This window comes from Jaculus jaculus, chromosome 14 (assembly GCF_020740685.1).
Source record: "Jaculus jaculus isolate mJacJac1 chromosome 14, mJacJac1.mat.Y.cur, whole genome shotgun sequence".
Classification (NCBI taxonomy): Eukaryota; Metazoa; Chordata; class Mammalia; order Rodentia; family Dipodidae; genus Jaculus; species Jaculus jaculus.
The window spans coordinates 46,909,647-46,937,008 of record NC_059115.1 but is presented as its reverse complement, the minus strand read 5'-3'; the positions used below and the strand labels follow the sequence as shown (position 1 = coordinate 46,937,008).

The 27,362-nt window shown below is 40.8% G+C and overlaps 1 protein-coding gene across 1 annotated transcript in view; it reads right to left on the bottom strand.

The window, feature by feature from the left end:
- Nucleotides 1–27,362, bottom strand: part of Shq1 (SHQ1, H/ACA ribonucleoprotein assembly factor) — a 134,561-nt gene that overhangs the window by 40,514 nt on the left and 66,685 nt on the right. Inside the window, exons 9-10 of the mRNA XM_004651508.2 lie at nt 24,653–24,776; nt 5,782–5,902 (exon numbers count right to left, since the gene is read on the bottom strand). Of these exons, the coding sequence (XP_004651565.2) occupies nt 5,782–5,902; nt 24,653–24,776 (245 nt within the window). The remainder of the gene's footprint in view (nt 1–5,781; nt 5,903–24,652; nt 24,777–27,362) is intronic.

The following is a 27,362-nucleotide window of genomic DNA, read 5'->3' as shown; positions in this document are numbered from 1 at the left end:
GGGAAAAAAAAGAAAAATAGATTACTCCAGTATGGGAAAGACATGCAATGTACCCAGTGACCTTTCAACCAAGTACTATGAGAACATCTATGAAAAAAAAAACAAAAAACAAATATATCATTAAATTCATCCCCTCTACAAAGAGTTGTTTTTATTGGGGTTTTCCTCCACATTCCATGGGTGAAGACAACAACTTGTATAGGAGGCTTATGTGGACAAACATGAAACCAGAAGACTGTCACAGGCCTACCTGGTACAAGCCATGACTTCAAGCACATCACCTGAGCAATCTTTAGCAGTGGGCATGAGGGAATGTCTCTTGCTCTGGGCACCATACTCATAATTCTAAATGTGACTGACAGTGGAGTATCGTTTTTTTTTCTTTGCTTAATATTTATATTTATATTTTATTTATTTATTTATTTGAGAGAGAGAAAGAGGCAGAAGAGAGAGAGAGGCAGAGAGAAAGAATGAATGCACCAGAGCCTCTAGTCACTGCAAACAAACCCCAGACACATGTACCACCTTGTGCATCTGGCTTTACATGGATACTGGGGAAATGAACCTGGGTCCTTTGACTTTGCCAGAAAATACCTTAACTGCTGAGCCATCTCTCTAGCCCTTTTTAAAATTATATATTTATTTATTTAGAAAGAGAGAAAGATTGACAGAGAGAGAGAGAGAGAGAGAGAGGAGAAATGGGTACACCAGGGCTTCTAGCTACTGCAAACAAATTCAAGACACATGTGCCACCTTGTGCATATGGATTATATGGGTTCTGGGAAGTCAAACCTGAGTCCTTAGGCTTCACAGGCAAGCGCCTTAACCACAGCTATCTTGCCAGCCCCTCCAGCCCTCTTTAAAAAAAAAAAATAACATGGGATATATTTTGTAATCATGGAAAATGTTAATAAAAATTTAAAAAATAAAATCTTTTTAAGGCCAGGCGTGGTGGCACACGCCTTTAATTCCAGCACTTGGGAGGCAGAGGTAGAAGGATCACCATGAGTTCAAGGCCACTCTGAGACTACATAGTGAATTCCAGGTCAGCCTGGGCGAGAGTGAGACCCTAGCTTGGGGGGGGGGGGGACTTTTTAAATTTATTTGAAAGAGAATGTGAAAGAGGCAGATAGAGTGAAAGAAAGAATGGGGTCACAGGACCTATACCCATTGCAAATGAGCTACAGATGCATGTGCTACCTTGTGCATCTGACTTTATGTGGGTACTGGGGAATTAAACTCAAGGGCTTAGGCTTCACAGGCAAGTACATTAACCACTGAGCCATCTCTCCAACCTATAATTTTTAAAGAAAAATAATTGGCAGACTTTGAAACTCACAATAAGAATGCAAGAGCTAGGCTGGGCATGGTGACACACACCTTTAATCCTAGCACTTGAGGGGCAGAGGTAGGAAGATTGCCGTGAGTTTGAGGCCACCCTGAGACTACATAGTGAATTCCAGGTCAGCCTGGGCTACAGTAAGACCCTACCTCAAAAAAACAAATAAACCAAAAAGAAAGAAAGAATCCAAGAGCTTTGCAGTGAAAATTTTTTTAAGTATAATCTACAACATGCATATCATCACAGGGAAAAGTAAATACCTCACAGTCAGACAAAACTTCTATTAACTGTTGCTATTACTTCACTAATTCAACATAAGAATGCAATCCAGCAAGCATTTGCTAAGCTAAAGTAACTGTCTTGCTATAGAACTGGATATTGTCCTTTTGTACAGGTCGGAATTTCATATTTGACTGATACTGCAAAAAAAGTATATAGATTTCATTTCTATAATCAAAAACATCACACCCAGAGTAAAGAAAATATGCAACTTTTTTGTAAATGTTTATGTTTGTGTGTAATTACATGTGTATACATGTGCATGTATGTGGAAGACACAGGTCAACATCAAGCCTTATGATTCTTCTTCCTACTTTTTTGTTTGTTTGTTTTTTTTGTTTTTTGTTTTTCAGAGTAGGGTCTCACTCTAGCTCAGGCTGACCTGGAATTCACTATCTAGTCTCAGGCTGGCCTCAAACTCTTACCTCTGCCTCCTGAGTACTGAGATTAAAGGTGTGTGCCAGCATGCCTGGCCACTACCCTACTTTTTGAGTCAGGGTCTCTCACTGAATCCTGAGCTCACTGATTAGGCTAGACAAGCTTGGCAGCAAGCCCTGGGGATGTGCCAGTCTCTGCCTCCCTAGCACTGGTATTACAGATGTATGCTGCTACAACCAACACTCTATGTGGATGCCAGGGCCCCAAACTCGGTCCTCATGCTCCTGCAGCAAGCAAGCATGTTACTCACTGAGCCATGTCCCCAACCCACAACTATTTTAACATGTAAGAGTAAGGTGTGAGATTTCAGTAATTCTCCACATGAAGCCAGACAGCCACAGATAAAGAGAAATTTATTAAGAAAATCATGAATATACACTCAAATATACTTAACTTAGAAATAAGAATGTTATTGTTAACAGTATTAGAAAGCACAGTCAAACCATGCTTATAAAACTAAGGATGAAAGAATCTTAATCAAAATTAGGTAAATGAGCCAGGCGTGGTGGTGGCACACCTTTAATCCCAGCACTTGGGAAGCAAAAGTAGGTAGATCGCTGTGAGTTCAAGGCCACCCTGAGACTACATAGTGAGTTCTATGTCAGCGTGGACTAGAGTGAGACCCTATGTCAAAAAAACAAAAAATAAATGGGATCCTAGCAAAAATCTCAATGCTCATGACATTTTTTTTTCTTTGTGAAATCTCTAACCTCAGAAAAAAACAACCTACACAGATAACAGACTGTTCTATTTAACTTTATTAAGAAAATGAGAGTACCAGCAGGACATGGCAGCAAGACACTTGATAAACTCAATTAGCAAGAGGATTAAACTAAGCGACGGCAGTCCAGCATGACCCCGGGGGTTAGAGATTCAGTTTTCCATCTGGCCAAATCTAGACTTCCACCGCACACAATGATACCGCCTGCTGCATGTCACCAGGCACGATCTTGAGCAATCCTTGAGCACTTCCCACACTACAGGTGGTCACAAGGTTTTCCATATTGCACTCTGTAATATATTGCTTCCTTATGAACAGGAAGAAAAAGAAATAGTGCTCACCATCCTGCTGCTGTTTACCACCTACTGTGGCTGAGGTAATGTACAGCCTCTGCTCATGCCATGTTTTCCACTGCCATCAAGGAGCTTCCCCTCAAGTCTGTAAGTCAAAATAAATCCTTTCCTCCCATAAGCTGGTCGGATACTTTCTACCAGCAACTTGAAGCTAACTACTACAATAAATTTGGTACTGAGAAATGAGGTCATTGCTGCTAGAAACCGGACAGTGTGGCTTTTGGTCTTTTGGAAGCCCCTGTGTGAAGACCTGATAGAGCCATGAGGATGAACTGTGGGTTGCAAAGGAGACCCAATGCAGATGCTAGGACTATGAGACAGCTGCCAAAAAGAGCTGCCAAGAAGAGAGGTAGAATTTCAAAAACAGAAAGAAATTATGTACCATGGCTCAAATAGGTATTAAAAGCTGTGCTGACATATTCATTTACCAATTACAGTAACAATAAAACCGTCATCATTATTTTTCTTCTAAATCTGCAAAAATGTTTTCTATCTTGTTCTACATCATCAGGGAATCATTCCAATCAAGAGCTTTCTTTAGGTTCCCAGTTAACAGCCCCCTGTTACCAAAATGGATCGCTTGGCCAGGTCTAAGTTACTTCACTAATAAAACCTTGCTGCATTTTCAAATGCATATATAACCTATTATGATTCCTTAACTGAGGCAATGGCAAATGCTTTACATACCAAGAAAACTTGACATATAAAGTGCCGAGGCCCATCATGAGTGTTTAGGCACTTCAATAGCTATGGTTGCAAAAACCATGCTACTAGGCTGTGATGTTTTTAAAGGACATTTTAAAAATTATTTACTTATTTTGTGGGTACATGCAAACACACACGTATGCAGGGTTGCTTGCTGGTATAATCAAATGCCTCTTTAGCTTTACGTAGGTGGGTGAGGAATTGAACCCCAGGCTGGCAGACTTTTTAAGCAAGCATCTTTACTGCGAGCCATCTTCCAGGCCTAAGGCTGTGTGTGTGTGTGTTTATTTGAGGCACAGCCTTGCACTAGCTCAGGCTGACCTGGAATTCATCATGTAGTCTCAGGCTGGCCTTGAACTCACAACAATCCTCCTACCTTAGCCTCCCAAGTGCTGGGATTAAAGGTGTGTGCCACCATGCCTGGTAAGGCTATTTTTTAAATTTTGGAAAATGGACACTGAATGGTGTGGTGGTATATGCCTTTAATCCCAGCACTCAGGAGGCAAAAGTAGGAGAATTGCTGTGAGTTTGAAGCCACCCTGAGACAACATAGTGAATTCCAGGCAGCCTGGGCTAGAGTAAAACCCTACCTCAAGAAACAAAGAAAGAAAAGAAAAAAATGGACACTGCAAACCAGGGGTCAGTTAGCAAAAACAAAGGTCTCATTTGGACTAGATTCCATTTGTAATTCTATTTATAAATGCATTCTATAATATTTCCACATGTAAATGTGAGTGCACATTCATACACACTCACACCCCTCTACAAACAAATTTCAGATACAGGTTCATGTACCTAGATTAAGATTTCCCATCAGACAGTTAAGAGTATAGCAATGAATAGCCATAGCTTTCTACATGAATACTTTTAAGGTTTAAGTGTGGACTGTGACCCACAGCCTCAGGTATCTGAACTCTTATTCCTAGCTAAGGGTACTGTTTGAAGGTTGTGGAATTTTTGGAACATGGAACCTAGCATTTGGGCATTTGACCACTAGGGTAGACCTTTGAGGGTTACAGCTTGGCCTCCCTTTCAATCTGTTTTCTGCTCCCAGATCTTGCAAGATGTGAAGAAGCCATGCCATAGGCTTGTCCTACCATGGTTAGAGCCACTCTAGTCACCATGCCTTCTCTGCTAAGATGGGGCTTTTAGATTGGGAGCCAGAAGAGATTCTCCCTCCCTCTAGCTTTTTCTGACAGATATTCTGTCCCAGAAACACAGACAGTATCTAATACAAGTACCCAACCAACAATACCAATTTCTTTCAACATAATGAATTCTTACCCATCTACATATACCTTAAGCAAACTCACCAAGCACCCCATATGTTGTTCGAGCTATTTCTCTCTGTTCTTTTAAAATTATTATTTGGGAGGCAGAGGTAGGAAGATCACTGAGTTTAAGACAAGCCTATAGAATGAGTTCCAGGTCAGCCTGGTCTAAGGTGAGATCCTACCCTGAAAAATAAAACAAAACAAAAAAAATTACTTTTATGGGCTAATGTAGCCCAGGCTAGCCTTGAACTTGTGGCAATCTTCCTGCCCCCAAATGTAGCAATTTCTTTAATTTTATTTATTTATGTAAGAGAGAAAAAGAAAAAGACAGAGAATGGGAGAGAGAGAGGAAGAGTGCGAGAAAGAGAGAATGGGTGTGCCAGGGCATACAGCCACTGCAAATGAACTCCAGATGCATGCATCATCTTGTGCAGCTGGCTAACGTGGGTCCTGGAGAATTAAACCTCAGTCCTTGGGCTTTACAGGCAAGTGCCATAACCGCTAAGCCATCTCTCCAGTCCCCAAATGCAGTTATTTCTAAAGTGCTTCATATATGGGATTCTCTCACTTGAAACGTATTCCCCAAGCCTTTACACATTTTTTCTTATTGGTATGTGGCATTTAAAAAAATGTATGAATATAATAATCCCCAAGTGAGGTAGAGCTTACCGGGCTTTCTGAATCCACACACAGTAGTCTGAGATATAGAGGTCATTCAAGATGTAAGCTGGGTCATTTTCCTGAAAGATTTTGTGAATATCCAAGAGACACTTTAAAACTGCACTTTTACCTGAAAGAAAAATTTAAAAAACATCCAATCAGCCTTTAAAAAAAAAATCTGATTTCTTAAGGAAATTCAGACATTGAGAGGTAATATTTTTAAAGCAGCTCAGAGTTTTAATCATTTAAGAATAAACAAGCGGGCTGGAGTGATGGCTTAGTGGTTAAGTGCTTGCCTATGAAAGCTAAGGATCCCGGTTCAAGGCCCGATTCCCCAGGACCCACATTAGCCAGATTCACAAGGGGGTGCACGTGTCTGGAGTTTGTTTGTAGTGGCTGGAGGCCCTGGTGCCTCCATTCTCTCTCTTTCTCTCTCTTTCTCTCTCTGCCTCTTTCTCTCTGTCACTCTCAAATAAATAAAAATAAACAAAAAATTAAAAAAGAATAAACAAGCCAATTAAAGGAGAAAATTTCTAAACTAAATAAATGTGCCATAATTTTACTTAGATAATATCCTTATAATTCAAGCTTTCAAAGTAATCCAGAAAATCATATTTTATGTTTAAACTTTTTTATTTATGTGTATGTGTATACATGAGCATGTCGGGGCTTCCTAGTGCTACAACCTGTAGCTACTAAGCCACATAGCCCCAGACTCAAACTTCTCTTAAGGCAATACTTTATTTCAAAGAATTACTGAGAACAAACTTTTTCATCTTAAAAAAACAGAAAAAAGGGGCTGGAGAGATGGCTTAGCGGTTAAGCGCTTGCCTGTGAAGCCTAAGGACCCCGGTTCGAGGCTCGGTTCCCCAGGTCCCACGTTATCCAGATGCACAAGAGGGCGCACGCGTCTGGAGTTCGTTTGCAGAGGCTGGAAGCCCTGGCGCGCCCATTCTCTCTCTCCCCTCTATCTGTCTTTCTCCCTGTGTCTGTCGCTCTCAAATAAATAAATAAAATTTAAAAAAAAAAAAAAAAAAAAAAACAGAAAAAAAAAACTAATTTAAAACTGAAATAGTACTGAAAAGCTAAGCTGACAAAAATCACCTTGGGAAAAAAAAGTCATCAAGTATTAAGGTCTCGTTAAACCTAATTAGTTCCCTCACCTCCTTGTTAAATGAATCAAATCTTTGTTTTGTTTTGTTTTAGGGTTTCACTCTAGCACAAGCTGACCTGGCCTCCAGCTCACTGTGATCCTTCCACCTCTGCTTCCCAAGCACTGGGACTAAAGGCGTGCCACCACGCCTGGTTAAATAAACAAAATCTTTATTTTATTTATTTATTTTGTTTATTTAGAGGTAAGGTCTTTTGAGGTAAGACCTTACCTGGAATTCACTATGTAGTCTCGGTGGCCTGGAACTCATGATGATCCTAAATCTGCCTCCCAAGTACACACCCAGCTCAAATAAACCAAATCCTAATCCAACCAATTTCACCACTGAGCACCAATACTGGAGGAGCTCTGAGTGCCAAATACTAACCTTGGGGGCAAGTGACTAAAGCTGGAGCAGCAGCACTGACCGTTAGGTGCCTTTGAGCAGATAAAAGAATCACAAGCTAGATGATAACATCCCAAGATCCCAATAAGGCTGCAGCTAAAATTTTAATATAATTAACACTAGAAAGTAATTTTTTTGCTCAATTGTTTTTGAATGCTGGACAAGTACTCTACCACTAAGCTATATCCTCGGCCTTCTTATTTTTAGTTCTTACTTTTGAGATAGAGTCTCACTAAATTGCTCAAGCTGACCTTGACCCACTCTGCAATATAGGCTGGTCTTGAATTTATGCTCTTCTTGCCTCAGCCTCCTAAATAGTTGTAATTATAGAGCTGTGTTGCCAGGCCTGGTTAGAAGTTAAGTTCTGAAAGAGCAGGAACTTCTGTTTTTTCAGTGGTTGATGCAAAATACCTTGAAAGTGATATAGGATTTTGGGGGTTCAAAAGGAGTCCCCCAAATTTATGAACTCCAAGTTTGGATTCTGTCCTACTTTTAACTAAGAACTGATAAAGACGGACTCAAGAAGGACAAATTACAAATTGTTAAGTTTATTTAGGGATAAATCACAACTTGTGGGGTTTATTTAAGGGAGACTGGAATATAAGAAAAGCTAGAGCATTAATAGACGTGTGGGAAGTAGGAAACAAGCTCTCTTGTAGAAACACTGCACAGTTTATAAGGTTCATTTAAGAGTAATTGCAGTTTTAGAGGGAAAACTGGAATAAAATCACAAGCATGAGAAGGGGAGTTAAACTGTGTTTTTCATGAGGTACATAGGTCAAGCACAAGGAGACTAGAACTTAGATGTATACATAGGAGACTTAAACAAGTCATGAAGAAAGTTCTCGTCATGGTTCCTTGAGTTTAAAGAAATCACACAGGCCTTTAATCCCAGCACTCGGGAGGCAGAAGTAGGAGGATCGCCATGAGTTCAAGGCCACCCTGAGACTACAGAGTTAATTCCAGGTCAGCCTGGACCAGAGTGAGACCCTACCTCGAAAAACAAACAAACAAACAAACAAACAATCACACAGGTGGCAGACCTGGAGAGAGTGAAAGTACCCACAGGGTGGTGAATGCACTCATGTGGCAGATTAGGAGACCAGAGGAAAATCATGCATGTAATCAAACTGAGAAGTGACCCTAAAGTATAAAGCAGAAGCAGAGGCAAGCAGAAGAGTTCCTTCCCCCAGACCAAAAACAGTTTTATCCCCCTACGCCGACCCAGCCAGCCTGGGTGAGTAGAAAGCCAGACTCACATGTGAGATCTCTGTGGTCAAGGGAAGAGAGGCAGGCAGAGTCAAGCAGAACCAGAAGAGCAGAACACAGCTGAGTGGAGTGGGGCAGAGCAGAGCTAGCAAAAGGAAGACAGCAAGCCTTTATAAGACCAGATTGGTTTGTAGATCTGGAGGGCCAGATCCCAGAGCCAGCCCACATGAGCCAGCCCATTTAGGCTGACTACCCAGGTAGCATACTAGTCTGTGGACAGCAAAGGGCATTGTAGATCAGTCTTAAGCGGGTACAAGTTCCATTCTTGTGTCAGGGTGAGGTGGCATGTGGAGTAGCATCTTCCTGGTTCTCTCTGGGCCTCAATTTCTAACTGAAACTGCCTAAAAGAAACTAGCTTTTTAGCTGGAGTGATGGCTTAGTGGCTAAGGCACTTGCCTGCAAAGCCAAAGGAACCCAGGTTCAATTCCCCAGAACTCATATAAGCCAGATGCACAAGGTAGCATATGCATCTGGAGTTCATATACAGCGGCTGAAGGCCCTGGCATGCTCGTTCTCTATCTGCCTCTCTCTCACTCTCAAATACATAAATAACTATAATAAAGAAAGTAGCTTTCTACTATCCTCGTTTGAAAAAATACTTACATTGGCAGGTTTTCAAATTCAGCATTTTTAGATTAAATGCCTATCACAGTAAAAGTAATCACCTGACAACTTACAATTTTGTTATCTACCACAAAATTCTATTGATTTTTCTCTAGAAGTGGTTCTTATACCAGCCCTTTCTCCACCAACACCAGAAAGCCCATCCTCTCACACTTCTAGCATTTCAGACTAGCTTCAAGATTTCTTCTCCATCTCTGGGATCCCAGACTCTCCATTCAGCTATTCATCTTGTGGTACATGGCTGTTGTCCAGCTCCCCGCTATGCACCTTCAGTGCTCTCTAGTTCTTTCTAGGCCTTTGTTCAATGGGTTCCTCTTTCCTCTCTTATTCAACCTAGCCTACTGTCAAGGTCTAGCTCTAGATCTGGTCCCTTTCAGGAAGCTCTGGGCTTCCCTACCTAGTAGGTAGTGGGGAATTGAACCTGGACCATCAGGTAAGTGCCTTTAAAACTGTTGAGCCATCTCTCCAGCCCCTCAAGTTATATGAACATTTTTTTAAAATGTATTTTATTAGAGAGAGAGAGAATAGGCATGTCAGGGCCTCCAGCTACTGCAAACAAACTCCAGATGCATGTGACCCCCCCTTGTGCATCTGGCTTACATGGGACCTGGAGAATTGAATGAGGGTCCTTAGGCTTCATAGGCAAGCACCTTAACCACTAAGCCATCTCTCCAGCCCTCAAGTTATATTTTTAAACAACCAAGGAGAAGAGAATTTTGTTAAAGAGAAAATTCACATGCAAGGCATCTTGGAAAAGGGAAAATTATAACTTTTCTTCAAAAGCTATGTTTTATTTTTAAAAATATTTTTTATTTATTTTTTGAGCAGAAAGAGAATGGGAGCTCCAGAGCCTCTTCCCACCACTGCAAACAAACCCCAAATACATGTATCACTTTGGGTATCTGGCTTTTTGTGGAGATTTGAAATTGAACCAGCTGTCAGGCTTTGCAAGCAAGTGCCTTTAACCACTGAGCAATCCCCCCATCCAAAAAGCTATGTTTTAATTGTAAGCCTTATCCAAACTATTTTCACAGAATTCTATATAATAAATATGGTAAAAGATAACCTAGCTAGTAGCTGTTGACAATGTAAAGGCACACTAAAACCACCATCCCTCCAATACTGTATTGTCACCAAGGTCACACAATCTCTTCTGTGCTGTCCAGGGTGCTCCTATGTTGTGGCTAGCTGGGGTAGCTAACATCTCTTTCATACTGACTTCCGTTTCTACCTGGTCCTAGGCAACTTATCCAGCAGCTATCTGCAAAGGAAAAAACAAGCTCTCTTAGAGGATATCACATGGCCAGCGGCCAGAAGCTTACAGCTCAGTCTCTGCCTCCTGTGGGCTTTACCTAGGTTGTGGTCTTGTCACACATCCTAGAAGTATAAAACAGCTGCTCAGGCCTAAATCTAGGACAATTATTTCAGCTCAAAGGCACTGCAGGAAAAGTGACTTTTTTTTTTGAAGCAGTTTTCTGTCTGGTCAAAGCAGAAAACAAGGAAGGTACTTTGCACACTAGCCACAGTAACTACTTTCACTGCAGGAAGGCACTAATGGCTGTCCCCAGGGTGTCAAATCCTCCAGAGTTAGATTCTCTTTGGGTTGATAAATTGTATAGGTGAACCCTCCCATGTGAGAATGACTCTTCCCTGAGCCTAGCTAGGATCTCTGACTCATGAGGGCACTTGACAAGTGTGCTGGAATTGAAATGACAGCCCTGAATGTTTTAGTTCACAGAAGTGACTACAACCCACAGAAACATGACATCCTAAGGAAAACACAGAGAACAGTAGTCAGTACTTGGGCAGAGAACACATTCTTTGGCTTTCCATTAAAAGAAAGGTAAGCGAAGAACAATGTGTTTTCCTATATGCAAAGATTCGGCAACTCGAGACAATATAGTTTAAAATGAAGTCAAGATTGAGTTGTTCTAAATTACAATCCTTTGACTATCTGAAATCTCCCTATTAGCAGACCAGGCTGGGCAATAATCTCTCACTGACAGACTGCTCGTGGCTGAAAGCACTTAAGAAATTGCTCCCATCTCTAGAAGCACTGGATTGGAGATGTTTTTGCTGGCTACAAGCCAGAATAGGAAAACTAACATAAGCTGGTAGCTGTACACAATGAAAGTTAAATTTCTTTTTAACTATATATCACAGAAGCTGGACAACTGTGGCTTTCTGGGTCTGGATCCACTGTCTAAAGTTAAAGTTGTACAGGTAAGAAGTCAAGAAAAGCAAAGGTAAAGGAGGAGGCCATGTTAGGCCCAAAGAAAGATCTCTACTCACAAAGTCACCTGGAAAGAAAAGCCAACGGTGTCTATCATCTTAAAACACACAGAATAGTAGACAACTAGGCAGACTTCTCAATTCTGAGAATGCATTATCAAAGTGTATATCTTAGCAAATATTGTAACATTAATTTTCATAGCTCATTTGAGCCTTAAAAAAATAGAGAGAAGACAGAAACATTGTGCCAAATTAATCAGAATGGGGTCATTAATCAGAATGGGGTCATTTACTTCTATATCAAGCCCTGGTAGAACATAAAGTCATGTCCCAACAATAGCAATACATACTCAGCTGTAAGAATGAGTTGGTCAAAAGTTTTTCTTTTCTTTAATATATATTTTTATTTGAGAGAGAGAAAGAGAGAGAGAGAAGATGGGCACCTCAGAGCCTCCTACCACTGCAGGGGGTGGGGGGACTTCCAAATACATGTGCCACTTTGTATATATGGCTTTACACAGGTACTGTGGAATCAAACCCGAGCCATCAAGCTTTGCAAGTGAGTGCCTTTAACTTCTGAGCCATCTCTCCAGTCCCAAGATTTTCAATCCTCAAATTCTTACATGCTATTGAAGCTCTTAAATTTCTCAGCTGTAGTATGAAGTATATACTTAAAAAATAAAAAAAGAAGTATATACTTAAAACAAGGAGTTACTATTCTCAGCACAAATTTAGACTACTGCCAATTTAAAAAGCATTCTTGGGGCTAGAGAAATAACTAAGCTTGTCTGCAAAGCCAAAGTACCCAGGTTCGATTCCCCAGGACCCATGTAAGCCAGATGCACAAGGTGGCATATGCGTCTGAAGTTGGTTAGAAGCAGCTGGAGGCCCTGGTGTGCCCATATTCTCCCCCTCCCCCACATAAAAAATCATTCTCTCTGGGTCTCTGAAACAAATTAAAAAAAATTTTTTTTTAAAGCATTCTTAAAGCCAGGTGTAGTGGCACATGGGCTTTAATCCCAGCACTTGGGAGGCAGGGATAGGAGGAGCGCCATGAGTTCAAGGCCATTCTGAGACTACGTAGTGAATGCCAGGTCAGCCTGAGCTAGAGTGAGACCCTATCTCAAAAACCAAAAATAAATAAATAAATAATAAAAATAAAATAAAAAAGCATTATTTGCTATAAAGATGACATACTTTTTTCATATTTTCCCAAACAAAATTAATCCAATGCAAATGAAAATTTGTAAGCATTCCTTTTGCCCAAAATGTACAACCTTTCATCCACTGTCTAATTTTCAACCCAAGTTCAAATTAAGCTTCCCTTGTCCTGGAGAGTGTTCCAATTATTCACCAGGCTAGTTTCATATCCCCTGTAATGTCTGGTTACTTTATTCCTATAGGACTTAGAGGTAACCACTTGTTCTGAGGAAACTGAGGGATAGAGGTTTCAATCTTTTCAATTTTCAGCTAACATACATCATTAACCCTATGAATTAGGAACTTCCCTTCTAGTTTCCTAAATGAGGAAACTGAAGGTCAAACATATGAAGGACCTGACACAGTCAAGGTTTGAAAATAAGCATGTCCTAGCCTATTGATATGTCACAAACATAGTGCCAGTATCACTGAGTGTGCTGACCTTCTTGACAGGAAATACAAGTCTTCACTTTCTTCCCTGTCTAGAAAACTGCATGCTCACATTCAGTAAAGGCTGCTTATTAACCTGCACATGTGAAGTGCATAGAACCAACAAGTGCACATGTGCACACCTGCTCAGACAGCCCAGCTGACCAATCATGGCACCTCTGTGGTCAGTTGCTACTTTCAGCTGCTGCATCATACAAGGAATAGTGCCTTAGACCTGTGGTCCCAGCATTGGGAAGCTGGAGCAGAAGAAATACTCCCAAGTTTAAGTCCAGTTTGGGCAACATAGTAAGTTTCAGGACAGCCTGGGTTACACAAGGAGATCTTATCTCAAAAAATAAACAAAACAAAACAGTACTGCATTATGACAAACATAGAACACTGCTATTTCTTGCAAATGAAACACACCATCCTAGAGGGAGGAGGGAAGAAGACTCAGGATGTTCATCTTCTTCCATGTGGTCAAAGGTGGCATGCTTTTGATGAATGGGCTCTCCCACATGAGCCTAGAAATGTACGCAAAACAGCTCACAGAGTAGAAAATATAACACAGTCCCTAAAAGTAATATAGGGGGCTGGAGAGATGGTTTAGCAGATAAAGCACTTGTCTGCAAAGCTTAAGGACCCAGGTTCAATTCCTCAGAACACACATAAGACAGATGTACATGGTGGTGTCTGGAGCGCCCATTCTCTCTCTTTCTCCCTCTCTCTCTTTTCCCTCTCTCATAAATAAATGTGTGTGTGTATGTATATATGTGTATGTATGTATGTATATGTATATATATATACATATACACACACACACACACATATATACATACACACACAAATATATATATATATATATATATTTTTTTTTTTTTTAATGTCATATAGGAAATGGGCCCTGCTGTCAGTTGTGGCCTCTGAATGGATAAAAAGACATTCAGCTGAGGCTTAGCCGTCTTCCCAGAAAACACTTGCTTATGTAAAAAAGGAGTTACATGTGAGTGCTATCTGCTAGTTATGGAAAAAGAGGAAGATGAGATGGAGGTGTTGGCTTATCATGTCTTACAGCTGACAGGATGCAAGAGAAAGAGCACAAGTTAGATGTGTGTCAATGAGCCCTTCCTGAGTTCAATAAGCTTGGAAGCCATTGGCAGAGGAGGACAGTGAGGCAGGAAAGGGGGAAGAGAAGAGAGCACTGAGAGGTGACCTTTACTACAGAAGAAGGGAAGCTACATGATTCAGCATGCAGACAAGAGGCCTTCATGAGCCAGCACAGGAAACTATGATAATTGGGGAATACTCTGCATGTGAGCTGCGTGAATTGGGGAAGACATTAAACAAGGAATGGAAGAGCCCTCACAGCCTGGCTCATAATGCTATGGGACATAGGATTAGTCTGTGTGTGGAAAAAGCAAAGAAACTAAGTAATGTAACCATTTATCCTTTCCTGAGACAAAGGGACTGGCTCATATGACTCAAGTATCCAGTAGAGATTCTTGGTTATCATAGACTGAGGTCCCCATGAATATCAGGGACAGGAAGACAACAGAGGAAGGAAGGCATTACTGTGGGCATTGGGCAAGAGAAAGGTAGTATCTGATATCCAGTACACAGGGACAGACTAGACTGTGTACACAGGAGAATCAAGAGAGCTTGATTTAGCAGGGACCTCAGGACTGGAGCCCCACAATGGGGCAATGATCTATGGGAGGCAGGAAAGGCTCTGGCAGGTCTGCATGACAGACTGGCATGTAAATCAGGTCCATAAAGTGCAAAAGCAATCAAGTAGGACTGAGAGGTGAGCAAAGCAGATAAAGGGTCTATCCAAGTCACTTGAAGGCAAATATGGCAAGATTTCTGTCAACCCAGAGTTTCTAGGTAAAAGGTTAATAGACAGCCAATGCTGGGCTAGGCAGTTTCTTGGGGTGTACTGGGGTAGAATATTTAACTAGTCTGAGGCCTTTTTAGCAGCCAGATATGGCTGATAAAAGTAAGCACCATGGTAGTGGCCTAGAACCTGTCAAAACCAGGGATGGATCCAGCAGCAGGAACTATACAGGCTACAGCATGCCTCTGCTTCCCTCTGGACCTGCACTGGGCTCAACATTGCAGCCTGGCCCCACAGAGAAAAGACTGCTGTAATAGGTAAAGAGATGTGTAGGAGCAATTCAACAACAGTGGCACTCCAGGATGAGAAGTCTTACATATATATATATATATATATATATATATATATGAACCTTATATATGTGAGGTGGTGTCTTGCATGCCACTGTACCTAACACTACTCCTTTGACAAAACAACTGATCCAAGTAATGAGGTCATTTTGTGCTATACTGGATCTTGCTGATGTTTCTTTTTCCTGTCCTTGTAGCCGTGTAAGATCTATTGTTACCTGCTTGGAGCAGACAGTGGTGGCCCTCCAGAGACTGCCTACCCTCTGTAGAAACATTTCTATTTATAAGGCTAACCAATGAGCCATTGCAATCAAACTCATGTGTGCCCCCTTGTGCACATGTATGACCTTGGGTACTTGCATCACTGTGCATCTGGCTTACATGGGACCTGGACAGTTGAACATAAGTCCTTAGGCTTTGCAGGCAAGTGCCTTAACCACTAAGCTATCTCTCTAGCCTGAAAAAGTATTTTCTTAAAGAACTTTCTCCTTTGAATCTTATACATACATTTTATATCATCTTTTGTTTTGACTTTTCTGTTACTCAATAAACTCATCATGAGCTAACCTTATAAATTATGACTGGTTTTACTATAGTGTGCTACAACAGAGAACAGATTTGATTCATGACTGTTAAATAAAATGACTGCCACTATTTTTAGACATATATTTATTTAAAGAAAATCTAGGGACTGGAGAGATAGTTCAGTGGTTAAGGCATTTATTTACAAAGCCTGATGGCCTGAGTTTGATTTCCCAGTAGTCACGTTAAACCGGGTTTACAAAGTAGCGCATGCATCTGAAGTTTGTTTGCAGTGGCAAGAGGCCTTGTTGTGCCCATCCATATCCTTCCTCTCTCTCTCTCTCTCTTTCTCTCTCTCTAGCTTAAAATAAATAAATATTTTTTTTAAAAAAGGAAGAGCTGTGTATGGTGACTCATGCTTCAAATCTCCGCACTGGGAGGCTGAGGTAAGAGGATCACTTTGAGTTTGAGGCCAGCCTAGACTACGACATGAGACCATGCCTCAAAAGATAAACAAAGACACTTTAAATTTTAAAAAACATAATTCATAGCTGTTCTCTAGATAACATACACAATTTACTTCATTTCAGTCCCAATATTAATGTGCAGTAGGACTTTCAGCTGTCAGAGGTAAATAAGAAGTTATCCAGCTGGGTGTGGTGGTACATGCCTTTAATCTCAGCACTCTGGAGGCTGAAGAAGAGGGATCACCATGAGCTCAAGGCCACCCTGAGACTACATAATAAATTCCAGGTCAGTCTGGGCTAGACAGAGACCCTACCTCAAAACAACAAAAACAAAAGTTTCTGGTTATCCCTTCCCATATTTATTTTAAATATAATTTTCTGGTTTTTATCTTCTTACAGAAAATAAAATGAAAGTTACTTCCATAAAACAGACTTAAAACTAACTTTAAGGTTATTTTATGAGGAACTAATTATGGAAGGTTTGTCTTTAAGAGACACATGTAATGTAGCTAATCTCTTCTATTTTCTGTACTGCTCAGCTAAGTAACTGCAGAAATTAATAAAACATAGTCTAAATAAATAGTATCACAAGAACAATGTATATTTAAATTGTATGCAAGTATTTATGAGATCAGCTAATTTAAACTATTACCCACCAGCAAGCTTTTAAAGAACAGTAACATTAAAAAAAAAAAAAAAAAAAAAGAGGGCTGGAGAAATGGCTTAGTGGTTAAGGCGTTTACCAATGAAGCCTAAGGACACATGCTCTACTCTACAGATCCCACATTAGCCAGATGCACAAAGGTGAGGCAAGTGCAAGGTCACACAGGCCCTCTAGGTGATGCGCCTGGAGTTCAACAGCAGAGGCTGAGGCACCGATTCGCCAGTTCTCTCTTCTCTCTCTTGCTCCCCGTCTCTCTCTCTTAAAATGAGTAATTAAAAAAGGAAAGAGAGTGTGTGTATGTGTGTCATGCCACAGTGTACAAATAGAGGTCAGAAGAAAATGTTAGGGTATCCTTCCTTGTCTTCCACCTTGGTTTTTTTGTTGTTTGTTTTTGTCACTGCAAACACCAGACTAGCTGGCCGGCAAACTTCAGAATTCTCTGTGTCCAGTGTTATGTGGGTTCTGGGAATCCAAACTCAGGTTGTCAGACATGCTTTTAACCACTGAGCCAACGCCCAGCCTCTAAAAACTATTTTAAGTGACACCTTTTTGTAGCAGAATAACTGTAAGTTGTTAATTGTGTATGGTAATTAAAAGTCAATTTGTTACATGGAAACAATGCAGGTAATGCTGCCCATATACAAATTTTTTTTTCATGTAAATGAAACAAATTACCATGAGAACAATCTTAATATTTTTAATGGTTTATCAATACCTAGTGATAAACAGAAATATGAGGAAGAAAGGGATTTACAGATATGGTCAGAACTAGTTTTCTTTGGATACATATGACCTCCTTCTAGATAGGGGCATGTGCATAAGTAAATTCACAAATGCTCTGAGGATAACACATACAAGTGGAGAAAATGTCACTAAAGAGATTTGGGACACAGGCTGCACTCTAGAAGAGAAAAGAGTTAAAGGAATTTTCTTTATCTGGAGAAAGAAGAATCCATAGAACAAGGCCCAGACTGGCTCAGTCAGTCCTACCTGCATTCCAACATGTGGCTCAGCGCCCACTCTCTGGACGTGACTACTGCCATCTGTCCTCCAAAGCCTTCTCCCTCCTTTCTTTGAGTAGTTGGCATGTAAATGCTTACCCAAACCAGGTAATACTACTCCAACATTTAACTTTAATTCCAAATTTAAAATCTTCCTGAAAGCAGTATGACTGCTCCATTCTTTAAAAAATTGATCACTATGAGGAATTCAGTAGGAATAAAAAGTTCAAGGACAACCTAGAATATGGGGGGGGGGGCAGAATAACCATCTCTGGGAAGGAACAGGAAATTCAGTGAGAAAGTTCAAGGAACAGAAACTCTGGGAGTAGTCAAATGGCAGGAGTGACAGCTAGTCCGACAGCAGAGGGAGGGCCAGCTAGTTTGAGGACACAGTCTCATCAGGGTCAGAGAACACATGGACTTTCCATCCTCTGGTGGCAAAGCAAGGACTGCTTCAGTAGTAGAGCAGTTTGGAAACTAGCACAAGGCCCTGAGTTCAATCCCAGCACTGGGGGAAAACCAAAATGACATCATCTGGTTCCAACAGGAGTTGTCAAGTTGTCAAGCTACTCCATAAACCACCTCCTTCATGCTCTTTACTCGTGATTAGAGCCTTTCCCTCCACCCTAGGTACCAACCAAAGTCCTAAGTCCTAACTCAGTCCTCACAACCTACAAAGTCCCCTGACCTCTACTGAAATGATGTCTCTCCCTTTTCTTTTGTTCATATATGGGTGCATGTAGGGGAGGGATGCACATGCATGTGTGTGCACATTCATGTGGAGGCCAGAAGTTAACATCAAGTATCTTCCTCAGTTGTTCTGCACATTATATTTTGGGAGATGGCTAAGTGGTTAAGTGTGATTCCTGTGCAAGTGTAAGGGCCTGAGGGGGCCTAAGACCATCCAAGTTCAAATTGCCAGAATCCACACAGTAAACAGCTGGGAATGGGCACACACATCTGTAACCCCATCTGCGAGGAAAAGAAATCACAGAATCCCTGGGGCTGGCAAACAGCAAGCTTGGTAATCAGTAAGAAACCCCTCAACATGGAACCAGTGATGAAGGGGACACGTAATGCTTTCCTCTGCACCACTGGTGAATGTGGCTCCATGGGTGAGCACAAGAAATGCTACATCAGCACATATACTTGTGCATGTACCACAAACACATGCATATACTGTGTACATGTAAAAAAAGAAAATGAGCCAGGGTGGTGATGCACACCTTAAATCTCAGAGCTCAGGAGGCGGAGGTAGGAGGATCACACTGAGTTTGAGGACAGCCTGAAACTACTTAGTGAATTCTATGTCAGCCTGGGCTAGAGTGAGACCCTGCCTTGAAACACAAAAAAGAGAAAGAGAGCGAAAAAAAAAAATGAAATAGGGTCTCCTACTAAATCTTGAACTCACCAACTTTGGTGCCCTAACTAGCCTGTAACCCTAGGAAAGCCTCCTTGACTCCACTCCCCAGCACTGGGATTACAGGCATGCCCATGTCCAGCTTTCATGTGGATTCTTGATAAATGAATTCAGGTCCTTACACTTGGATGACAAGCACTTTACTAGCCATCTCTCCAGTTTCCTGCCTGTCTTGAGCTATGTAGTACACTTCTTGTAAGGAAGGTACTTTGCACTATTAACTGTGCTTAAACACTGCACACTTCAGGAATTCCTCTTCTTATTGTTCTATTTACTGAAACCTTTATGCAGAACAGCTTTTGAGTAGTTATCCATTCAAGACACCAATTGAATGCATCAATTAGTAGATGAACTTGTTGACCAATTAACACGTACTTGATGGTGTGCAAGGAAGCAGCAGGGTCTGAGAAATGGAAGTCGGAGAAAGCATGAAATGACTGGAACTTGAGTCCATTTCCCTGGCTTCACATTTTTATCCCCTCCATTTTCTTTTGAGCTTTTTTTTTTTTTTTTAATTTTATTTGGAGGGAAGGAGGGAAGGAATGGGAATGCTAGCACATGGAAGGCAGAGGTAGGAAGATTGCTGTGAGTTCAAGACTACCTGAGACTACATAGTGAATTCCAGGCCTGCCTGGGCTAGAGTGAAACCCTACACACACACACACACACACACACACACACACACATACACAAACACAGACACACACACACACCAAAAAAAAAGAGTAAAGTTGAAATGGCCTCACATTTTTTAGGATGTCCAAAATTGAGAACTCATAAAAATTAAATACAGAGAAGTAGCAATACTGGAAAGTCTTAATGAATCCATCAGGTGAAATTTAAGCTTTGGGATATATCTTCTATAAATGAACATTAGAAAGTATTTTCTTGGGCTGGGAAGATGGCTCAGCAGTTAAAGCACCTGATTACAAAGTCTGCTGGCCTGGGTTTGATTCCCTAGTACCTACATAAACCATATGCACAAAATGGCGCATGCATCTGAAGTTGGTTTGTAGTGGCAAGAGTGCAGGTGCCCTACCTACAGCTTCCTCTCCTCTCCTCTCTTCCCCTCCCTCCCCTCTCTCCATCCCGCCCTTCCTCACAGCCACTGTGGGCTATTTAGAGGCTACTGTCAGACCTCCTATTACTTCCCTCCTAATGATTTCAAGAGTTCTACAGGCACAGACTTGAGCTAGACAAAGCTATAGTCAACTCCTAGCTGTGCACTGAAGGTCTTTAAGGTTTGCTCTTTGAAACACAGGACAATGCCCCCTGCTTTTCTGGGTGGCACTGTAAGTAGAATGAAGAGCTGCTCCTAGCATGGGCACACACAAAGTGGCTGATACACGGCAGCAGTGAGGCTCATAAAAGATACAATGGGTACCAAGTACTTATGTAAAAGAAAGAAACCCTGAGTTCAACCTCCTTGCTCTAGAAACTGGACTAGTATAGAGCAATGACTCATGCCTGACCCCCATCAAGATACAGAATACAGCACGCTGTGGGGCCTGAACAGAGGGGGCTCCTCTGGAACAAGCAGTACTTCCCATGACAGTAATGGTCAGTATGGTGACCTATCCATTAGAAACGGGATCCTTCCACGAGGAGGCACCTCCTCGCCACTTGCTCCTCAACCTGAGGTGAGACCAAGCTGCCTCAGTGAAGACTGAAACTAGACTCCTCTTATAACTAGAATTGACAAGGAGTCTTGTTTGTAACTTAAGGTGACAGAAAAGTGAAAGGTATATATGTATGTATGTACGTGTGTATATGTATGCTTGTTTGCTTCCATCTAAGGAAATGTGGTCATAGAATGAGCTCACAGAGGGATTTGGAAGAAGAAATTAGGTGGTTGTTTCCCTCCCACCCCAACATATTTAGCATTTCTAAGAAAAGTAAAGTAAGGAATTTCTTTTTTTTTAAATTTTTTAAATTTTTATTAGCATTTTCCATGATTATAAAAAAAAAATCCCATTGTAATTCCCTCCCTCCCCACCCCTCACACTTTCCCCTTTGAAAGGAATTTCTTACATAACTAATACAAGATAGATATAACACAGAGACTCCCTAAACTGTGTAATATGTAATCAAGCATTGAACTATGTGACTTATCACTTCTAAGCAGAATAAAACTACTAAGAAGAAAAACTGTTCTCTTGTCATCCTTTCATTTCCAATTGAGGAAAAACAGCTCAGTGATGTTCCATGAAGGGTGCTACCCTTCATGAACAAGTGGGAGGCAGTGACAGCTGCCATCAAGTCAGGGAGGGAAGATACAAGGCAGGTGTGTATCCCAAGAGGACTGATGAAGCAGGAGCCACTTCTTGGACAAGGTCCTTTGTTAAATACTAAAATGGTAATTAAGAAGACAAGGCCCAACTTCCCACCCTTGAGAGTTTAGATTCACATACAGAAACAGGGAGAAGTAAGCACAGCCTTCTGTCAGAGGGAGTGAAAGAAGATGCAGGAAACTGAAGATAGCCTAAGGCTTAGCAAAGTATCCTTGTAACAGCTACTTACTGTGAAGTCAGAAAAAGCAAGTCTGTGGCTCTTTGAAAACTCTAACCCCATCAGTTATTATGAAGTATTCTACATATTTCAAGGTATTAGTATGTTTGTTTTGGGAACCCATTCTAAGATCAGTATTTCTTTATGAGAAAAGAGTTATTCATTACTTCTAACTATGGAAGCATTATACTGCCCTTTACAATAAAACCTGTGAATGTTGGGGCTGTGTTTTGAATTATAAATAGATACAAATTCATTCTTGGAAAACACTACATGCCACACTAGAGCTATTTCTACTTAAATTGCTGAGTACCCAAACAAATGAGACTCTTCAGCCCAATAATGGCATCCCTGTGTCACCCAGCTATACAAATACAGGTCACAACCTCACCCAGAGCTTGTCATCCTCACACCTGATGGCATGAATGCCAGAAGACCCAGAGCTCTGCCTCAGTACCTACCAGTCACAAGTCCAATCAGCAGCACAACCCAATAAGCATTTCTAGCACTTTGTGAGTTCAACCTTTCTGTTGCTAACACAATACAGTGATAAGACTGTCTTATGAATGATAACGGTGGAAAGTTGAGTTTCAGTTTCCATTCTAACCTACTAAAACTGTTAGAATAACTGACTAGACTCGAAGTAAAGGCAATCAAATTTATTGTTGGTTATGCAATGACTGAACTGATCATTTTTTAAAAAGATTTATTTATTTAAGACAGAGAGAGGGAGAGAGAGATAGAAAGAGAGAGTGAGAATGGGTGTACCAGGGCCTCTAGCCACTGCAAACAAACTCCAGACACATGTGCCACCATGTGCATCTGGCTTATGTGGGACCTGGAGAATCGAACCTGGGTCCTTATGCTTCACAGGCATGCGTCTTAACTGCTAAGCCATCTCTCCAGCCCCTGATTACTTTTATTTATTTATTTATTTGACAGAGAAAGAGGAAGACAGAGTGAGAGAATAAGCATGCCAGGGCCTCCAGCCACTGCAAACAAAGTCCAGATGTGTGCACCCCTTGTGCATCTGGCTAATGTGGGTCCTGGGGAATCAAACCTGGGTCTTTTGGCTTTGCAGGCAAACACCTTAACTGCTAAGCCATCCCTCTAACCCTCCCCCATTACTTTTTAAATAAAAATCCAGAGAGCCAGATAACTTCCCAGAATAAAAGTAACAAGTAGTAGTTTATATGAGCAAGAGAGTGAGTGTGGGCATGTATGTAAATGTGGGGGATGGAGTATGGGACAGGACTGTGGTTTTCTAAGCTTCCTTCTGAAGCCACAGTGTAATAAGAGAATCAAAAACATCCCCACAGCTTAAATCTGTGAAGAATGCCCAGATAATCTAGCATGACTTACAAAAAGAAGCTAATTATGATGTAGAACTCCAGCTCAATCATCAGTCATTTATACTTGATTGATTTTTCAAGGTAATTTTAGTGACTCAAGAAATACTGAAGATGAAAAGCAAGAAAAAATAACATACAAAAAAGTAGTTTGTTTTCCACAGTTAAGTTAAAGAGGATAGATTTCTCAATGACAGTAGCTCATTTATCCTGTAACAGCAATCCTTCAAATAAAATACAGCTAGTCTAAACCAATTGGATGAATAAAAAGGTATATTTTAGTTAAGTATGATTCATGTTTGTAATTATCTACTTAAAAAGAATTGTCTTCAAAAGGGCATGCATGCATGTGTGAGCATGGGCACACGTATACACACACACACACACACACACACACACACACACACTGCCAGGACAAGAAGAGAAAGTCAGGTGTCCCTTGAGATGAGACATAAATGTTGAGATGTAATTCTCCCTATAAGCCAATGAAGTCACCTAGATATGGATGGTTCTTCCTCTCTATCCAAAGGAAGACTGATGTAGCTAAGGGCAAAAGGAATTGGAGCTCCATAGGGGAAAATGATTAAGACTACCATCAAGTGCTGAAATGACTTTTAAATGAACACAGGTGTATGGTACCCCCTTCAAAGTCATTATCTTGGAAATCATGTATTTATTCTAATGATGCTGTTACTGGCACTATGGAACTTGTTTCAAAGCCTGGAGTTTTCCATATCCTTAAAGCTAGAAAGCATTTGTCTTCTCAAACTAAACTGATCAGAAGTCCAAAGTCCTCGTGGAAACTGTGCTTCTCCTTGAAAGCCTTTCCTGACATCCAAGTCTAGGCGACTCATACTGCTAACTAATCCCAGTACATTCTCCCACAGGGAGCCTCTCCTTCTCCTGGAACTGTTGCTTACCAATTTATCGTCTTTTTCTCTGACAAAACTATAACCTTCACTGGAACAGGGAGCTTATGTACCTTTATCATTATACCCAACAGCCCTACCCTAGGGCCTAGAAAATTATAGGCATCTAAGAAAAGCTGAGTGATGTGATCTACTCCTTTATATAAAATGGTTTAGAAGACTATATATTTTACTTACTTACCCACTCTTGGAAAAGGAGTATAGCCAGGCATGGTGGTACACACCTTTAATCCCAGCACTTGAGAGGCTGAGGTAGGAGGATCATTGTGAGTTTGAGACCAGCATGGGACTACATAGTGAATTCCAGGTCAGGCTGGGATACAGCGAGACCCTACCTTAGGAAACAAAACAAAAGAGGAGTGTGATTATCTATCCCTGTACAACAATTACTTTATATATCCTGGAGGGGATAGATATCGTTATTTTCATTACTTATATGAGGAAAATAGCAAATATCATGATTATATTTTCACTACTAAAAAGTTACAACTTCACCACAACGAAATTGACAAGCAGGACATCTTACCTAGTTGCAGTATCTTTACAGTGTCTCTGTAGGTTTTAATCACTAGCTTGAAGTGACGATAAAGTGGGTAGCACAAGACTCTTCTTCCAAAAGACACCACGATTTCATGAACATTATTCCAAGTCTATGAAGTCCACAACATATGTTGCACAAGCAAAAGCACACAATGAAAAAATAAATTAAAAACAAGAAACATGCACATGATGTGAACTAGCAGATCACACTAGCAGACATCCTCTCCTAAGACAGTCTTTGTAACTGCTCACACTGGAGCAGCACATCACAAATGGTCCTTCTTCTTCTTCTTTTTTTCCTTTTTTTTTTTTTCTTGGTTTTTTGAGGTAGGGTCTTTCTCTGTCGTCCAGGCTGACCTGGAATTAACTATGTAGTCTCAGGGTGGCCTCGAACTCATGGAGATCCACCTACCTCTGCCTCCCGAGTGCCACAAACGTTTCTTAAAATCACTTGAGTAGCAGGAAAGTTTAGAGTCTTAATTGCAAATAAGAATCTAAAGCACATGGCACTAACAAAGCACAGCAGCATGTAAAGGATATTTTAAAAGAGGTTATGTTTCATGGCGTCTTTTTTTTAGGTAGGGTCTCACTCTACCTTCACTCTACCTAACTGACCTTCAATTCACTATGTAGTCTCAGGCTGGTCTCAAAACTCACAGTGATCCTCCTACTTCTACCTCCAGACTGCTGGAATTAAAAGCGTATGCCACCAGCTCATGTTGTCTTTTTTGTTTTGCGTTATTTTTATTGTTGTTGTTGTTTGTTTTTTGAGGTAGGGGCTGGCTCTAGCCCAGACTAATCTGGAATTGACTATGGAGTCTCATGGTGGCCTCAAACTCATGGTGATCCTCCTATCTCTGCCTCCCAGTGCTGAGATTAAAGGCGTGCGCCACCACACCCAGCTCATGTTGTCTTTTAAGGCCATTCAAGATAGTCAGATCAACGATGGAGAACCCTTGAGTGATGTTCAATCTGTACTCTCCTTTTTACCCTATTTTTTTAGTGTTTCATTGGGCATGAGTAATTTATCCTATTTGCTTGAGTAACTTTTGTTTGTGAAAGAGAAAACATTACACTATTGATTTCTGGAAACTAATGCCTTTATTTGAAAAGTATCAAAATGATACTATTAGTAATTAACTTACTGAGAACAATTGATATGAGTTGTGGGTGCAGCTCAGTGGTACGACACTTGCTATGTGTGCAAAGCACTTGGTTGACATCTAGCATCTCCTTCATGCTCAAAAAAAAGAAAAAAAAAAACCCACTACTAATGGAAACTTTCTACCAAAAAAAGTGTGTATGTGTAGGGGTCAGAGGACAACCTCAGGTGTTGGTGGTGCTTGCTCTCCACAGTGATGCAAGATCTCTTGTTAACTGCAGTGAGCACCAGGCCCATGAGCTTGCAGGTTATTCTGTTTCCACCTCCCTCTCGCTCTCAGGTCACTGTGATTACAGACATTAGTGCTATCGTGTCTGGCTTTCAGTGGGTTCTGGGGACCTGAACTCAGGTACTCACACTTGCATGGCAAGCACTATATTCACAGAGGCAATTCTGTTTTTTGGTCAGTAAAATATAAAAATGTAAATCATGTGCAAACCTTAAAATATAGAATTAAAACCAAAGGAGCAAGATAACTTTCATGTTAAGCCTTAGTGCTATGAGATCTAATTATATATACTTAATATCTGACAAATAGTATTTTATATCTGAAAAGAATCATGTCTTTAAAAAATTCTAGTAAAACCTACTTATAATTTTTTTGTTGTTGGTTTTTGTTTTTGTTTTTTTGAGGTAGGGTCTTACTCAAGCTCAGGCTGACCTGGAACTCACTATGTAGTCTCAGGGTGGCCTGGAACTCATGGTAATCCTCCTACCTCTGCCTCCCAAGTGCTGGGAATAAAGGTATGTGCCACCATGACTGGCTTACTTATAAAACTTTAATATAGCTCTTAATGTATCTAGAACTTCTAAATCATCTCAAAACAAAAATTTCAAAATAAAATCATACTGAAGTGAGTTTTTCATGTAGATTTTAATAGCTATAAAAAAATTCTTCAGTCACAAACTACTTTCAACAATTAGTGAGTGTCATGATTACAGAAACAGGCATCTCTATTATATGTTTGTTATGACCACCTGAGACACCCAAAGGAAGCCTTGATCAGAAACAGGCGGGCAGATCACCTGGGACCTGCCGCAGACTCATTCAGATTCCATGAGGGGCTGGGGCATGGTCAAGACTGTCTTTCTAAGTAGATCTAGCTGAGGCTGCTGGTAAGGTGGGTAAGGCTCTTGGAATAGTAAGATATACTCACCTCCTCACTGAACAAAGCAATGTATAGAACAGTCCTGATTACACACCCTGCAATCCTGGTTATCTTAGTTGATATAGTGCTCAACTGTTTAAGTCAAGGCTTTTTAAGTACCTCTACTTCTACTCACTGTTCTGATGCACAACACTTTGTTCAAAACTACCAAATTTGAAGATACCCTCTGGTAATTTTGTTGAGAACTCTACGACTAACTTTTATAAAACATAAACAATTATTGCTATAATAAAAAGGATTATCAGCTCTAAGCATACTTGTAGGACTTAGGTTAAGTTACTTAATCTACAGGAGCTATGGATCCTCACCTGTAAAATCAGCAACAATCCGCTGAACAGTCTAACTGAGAAGAGTCATCAATACAA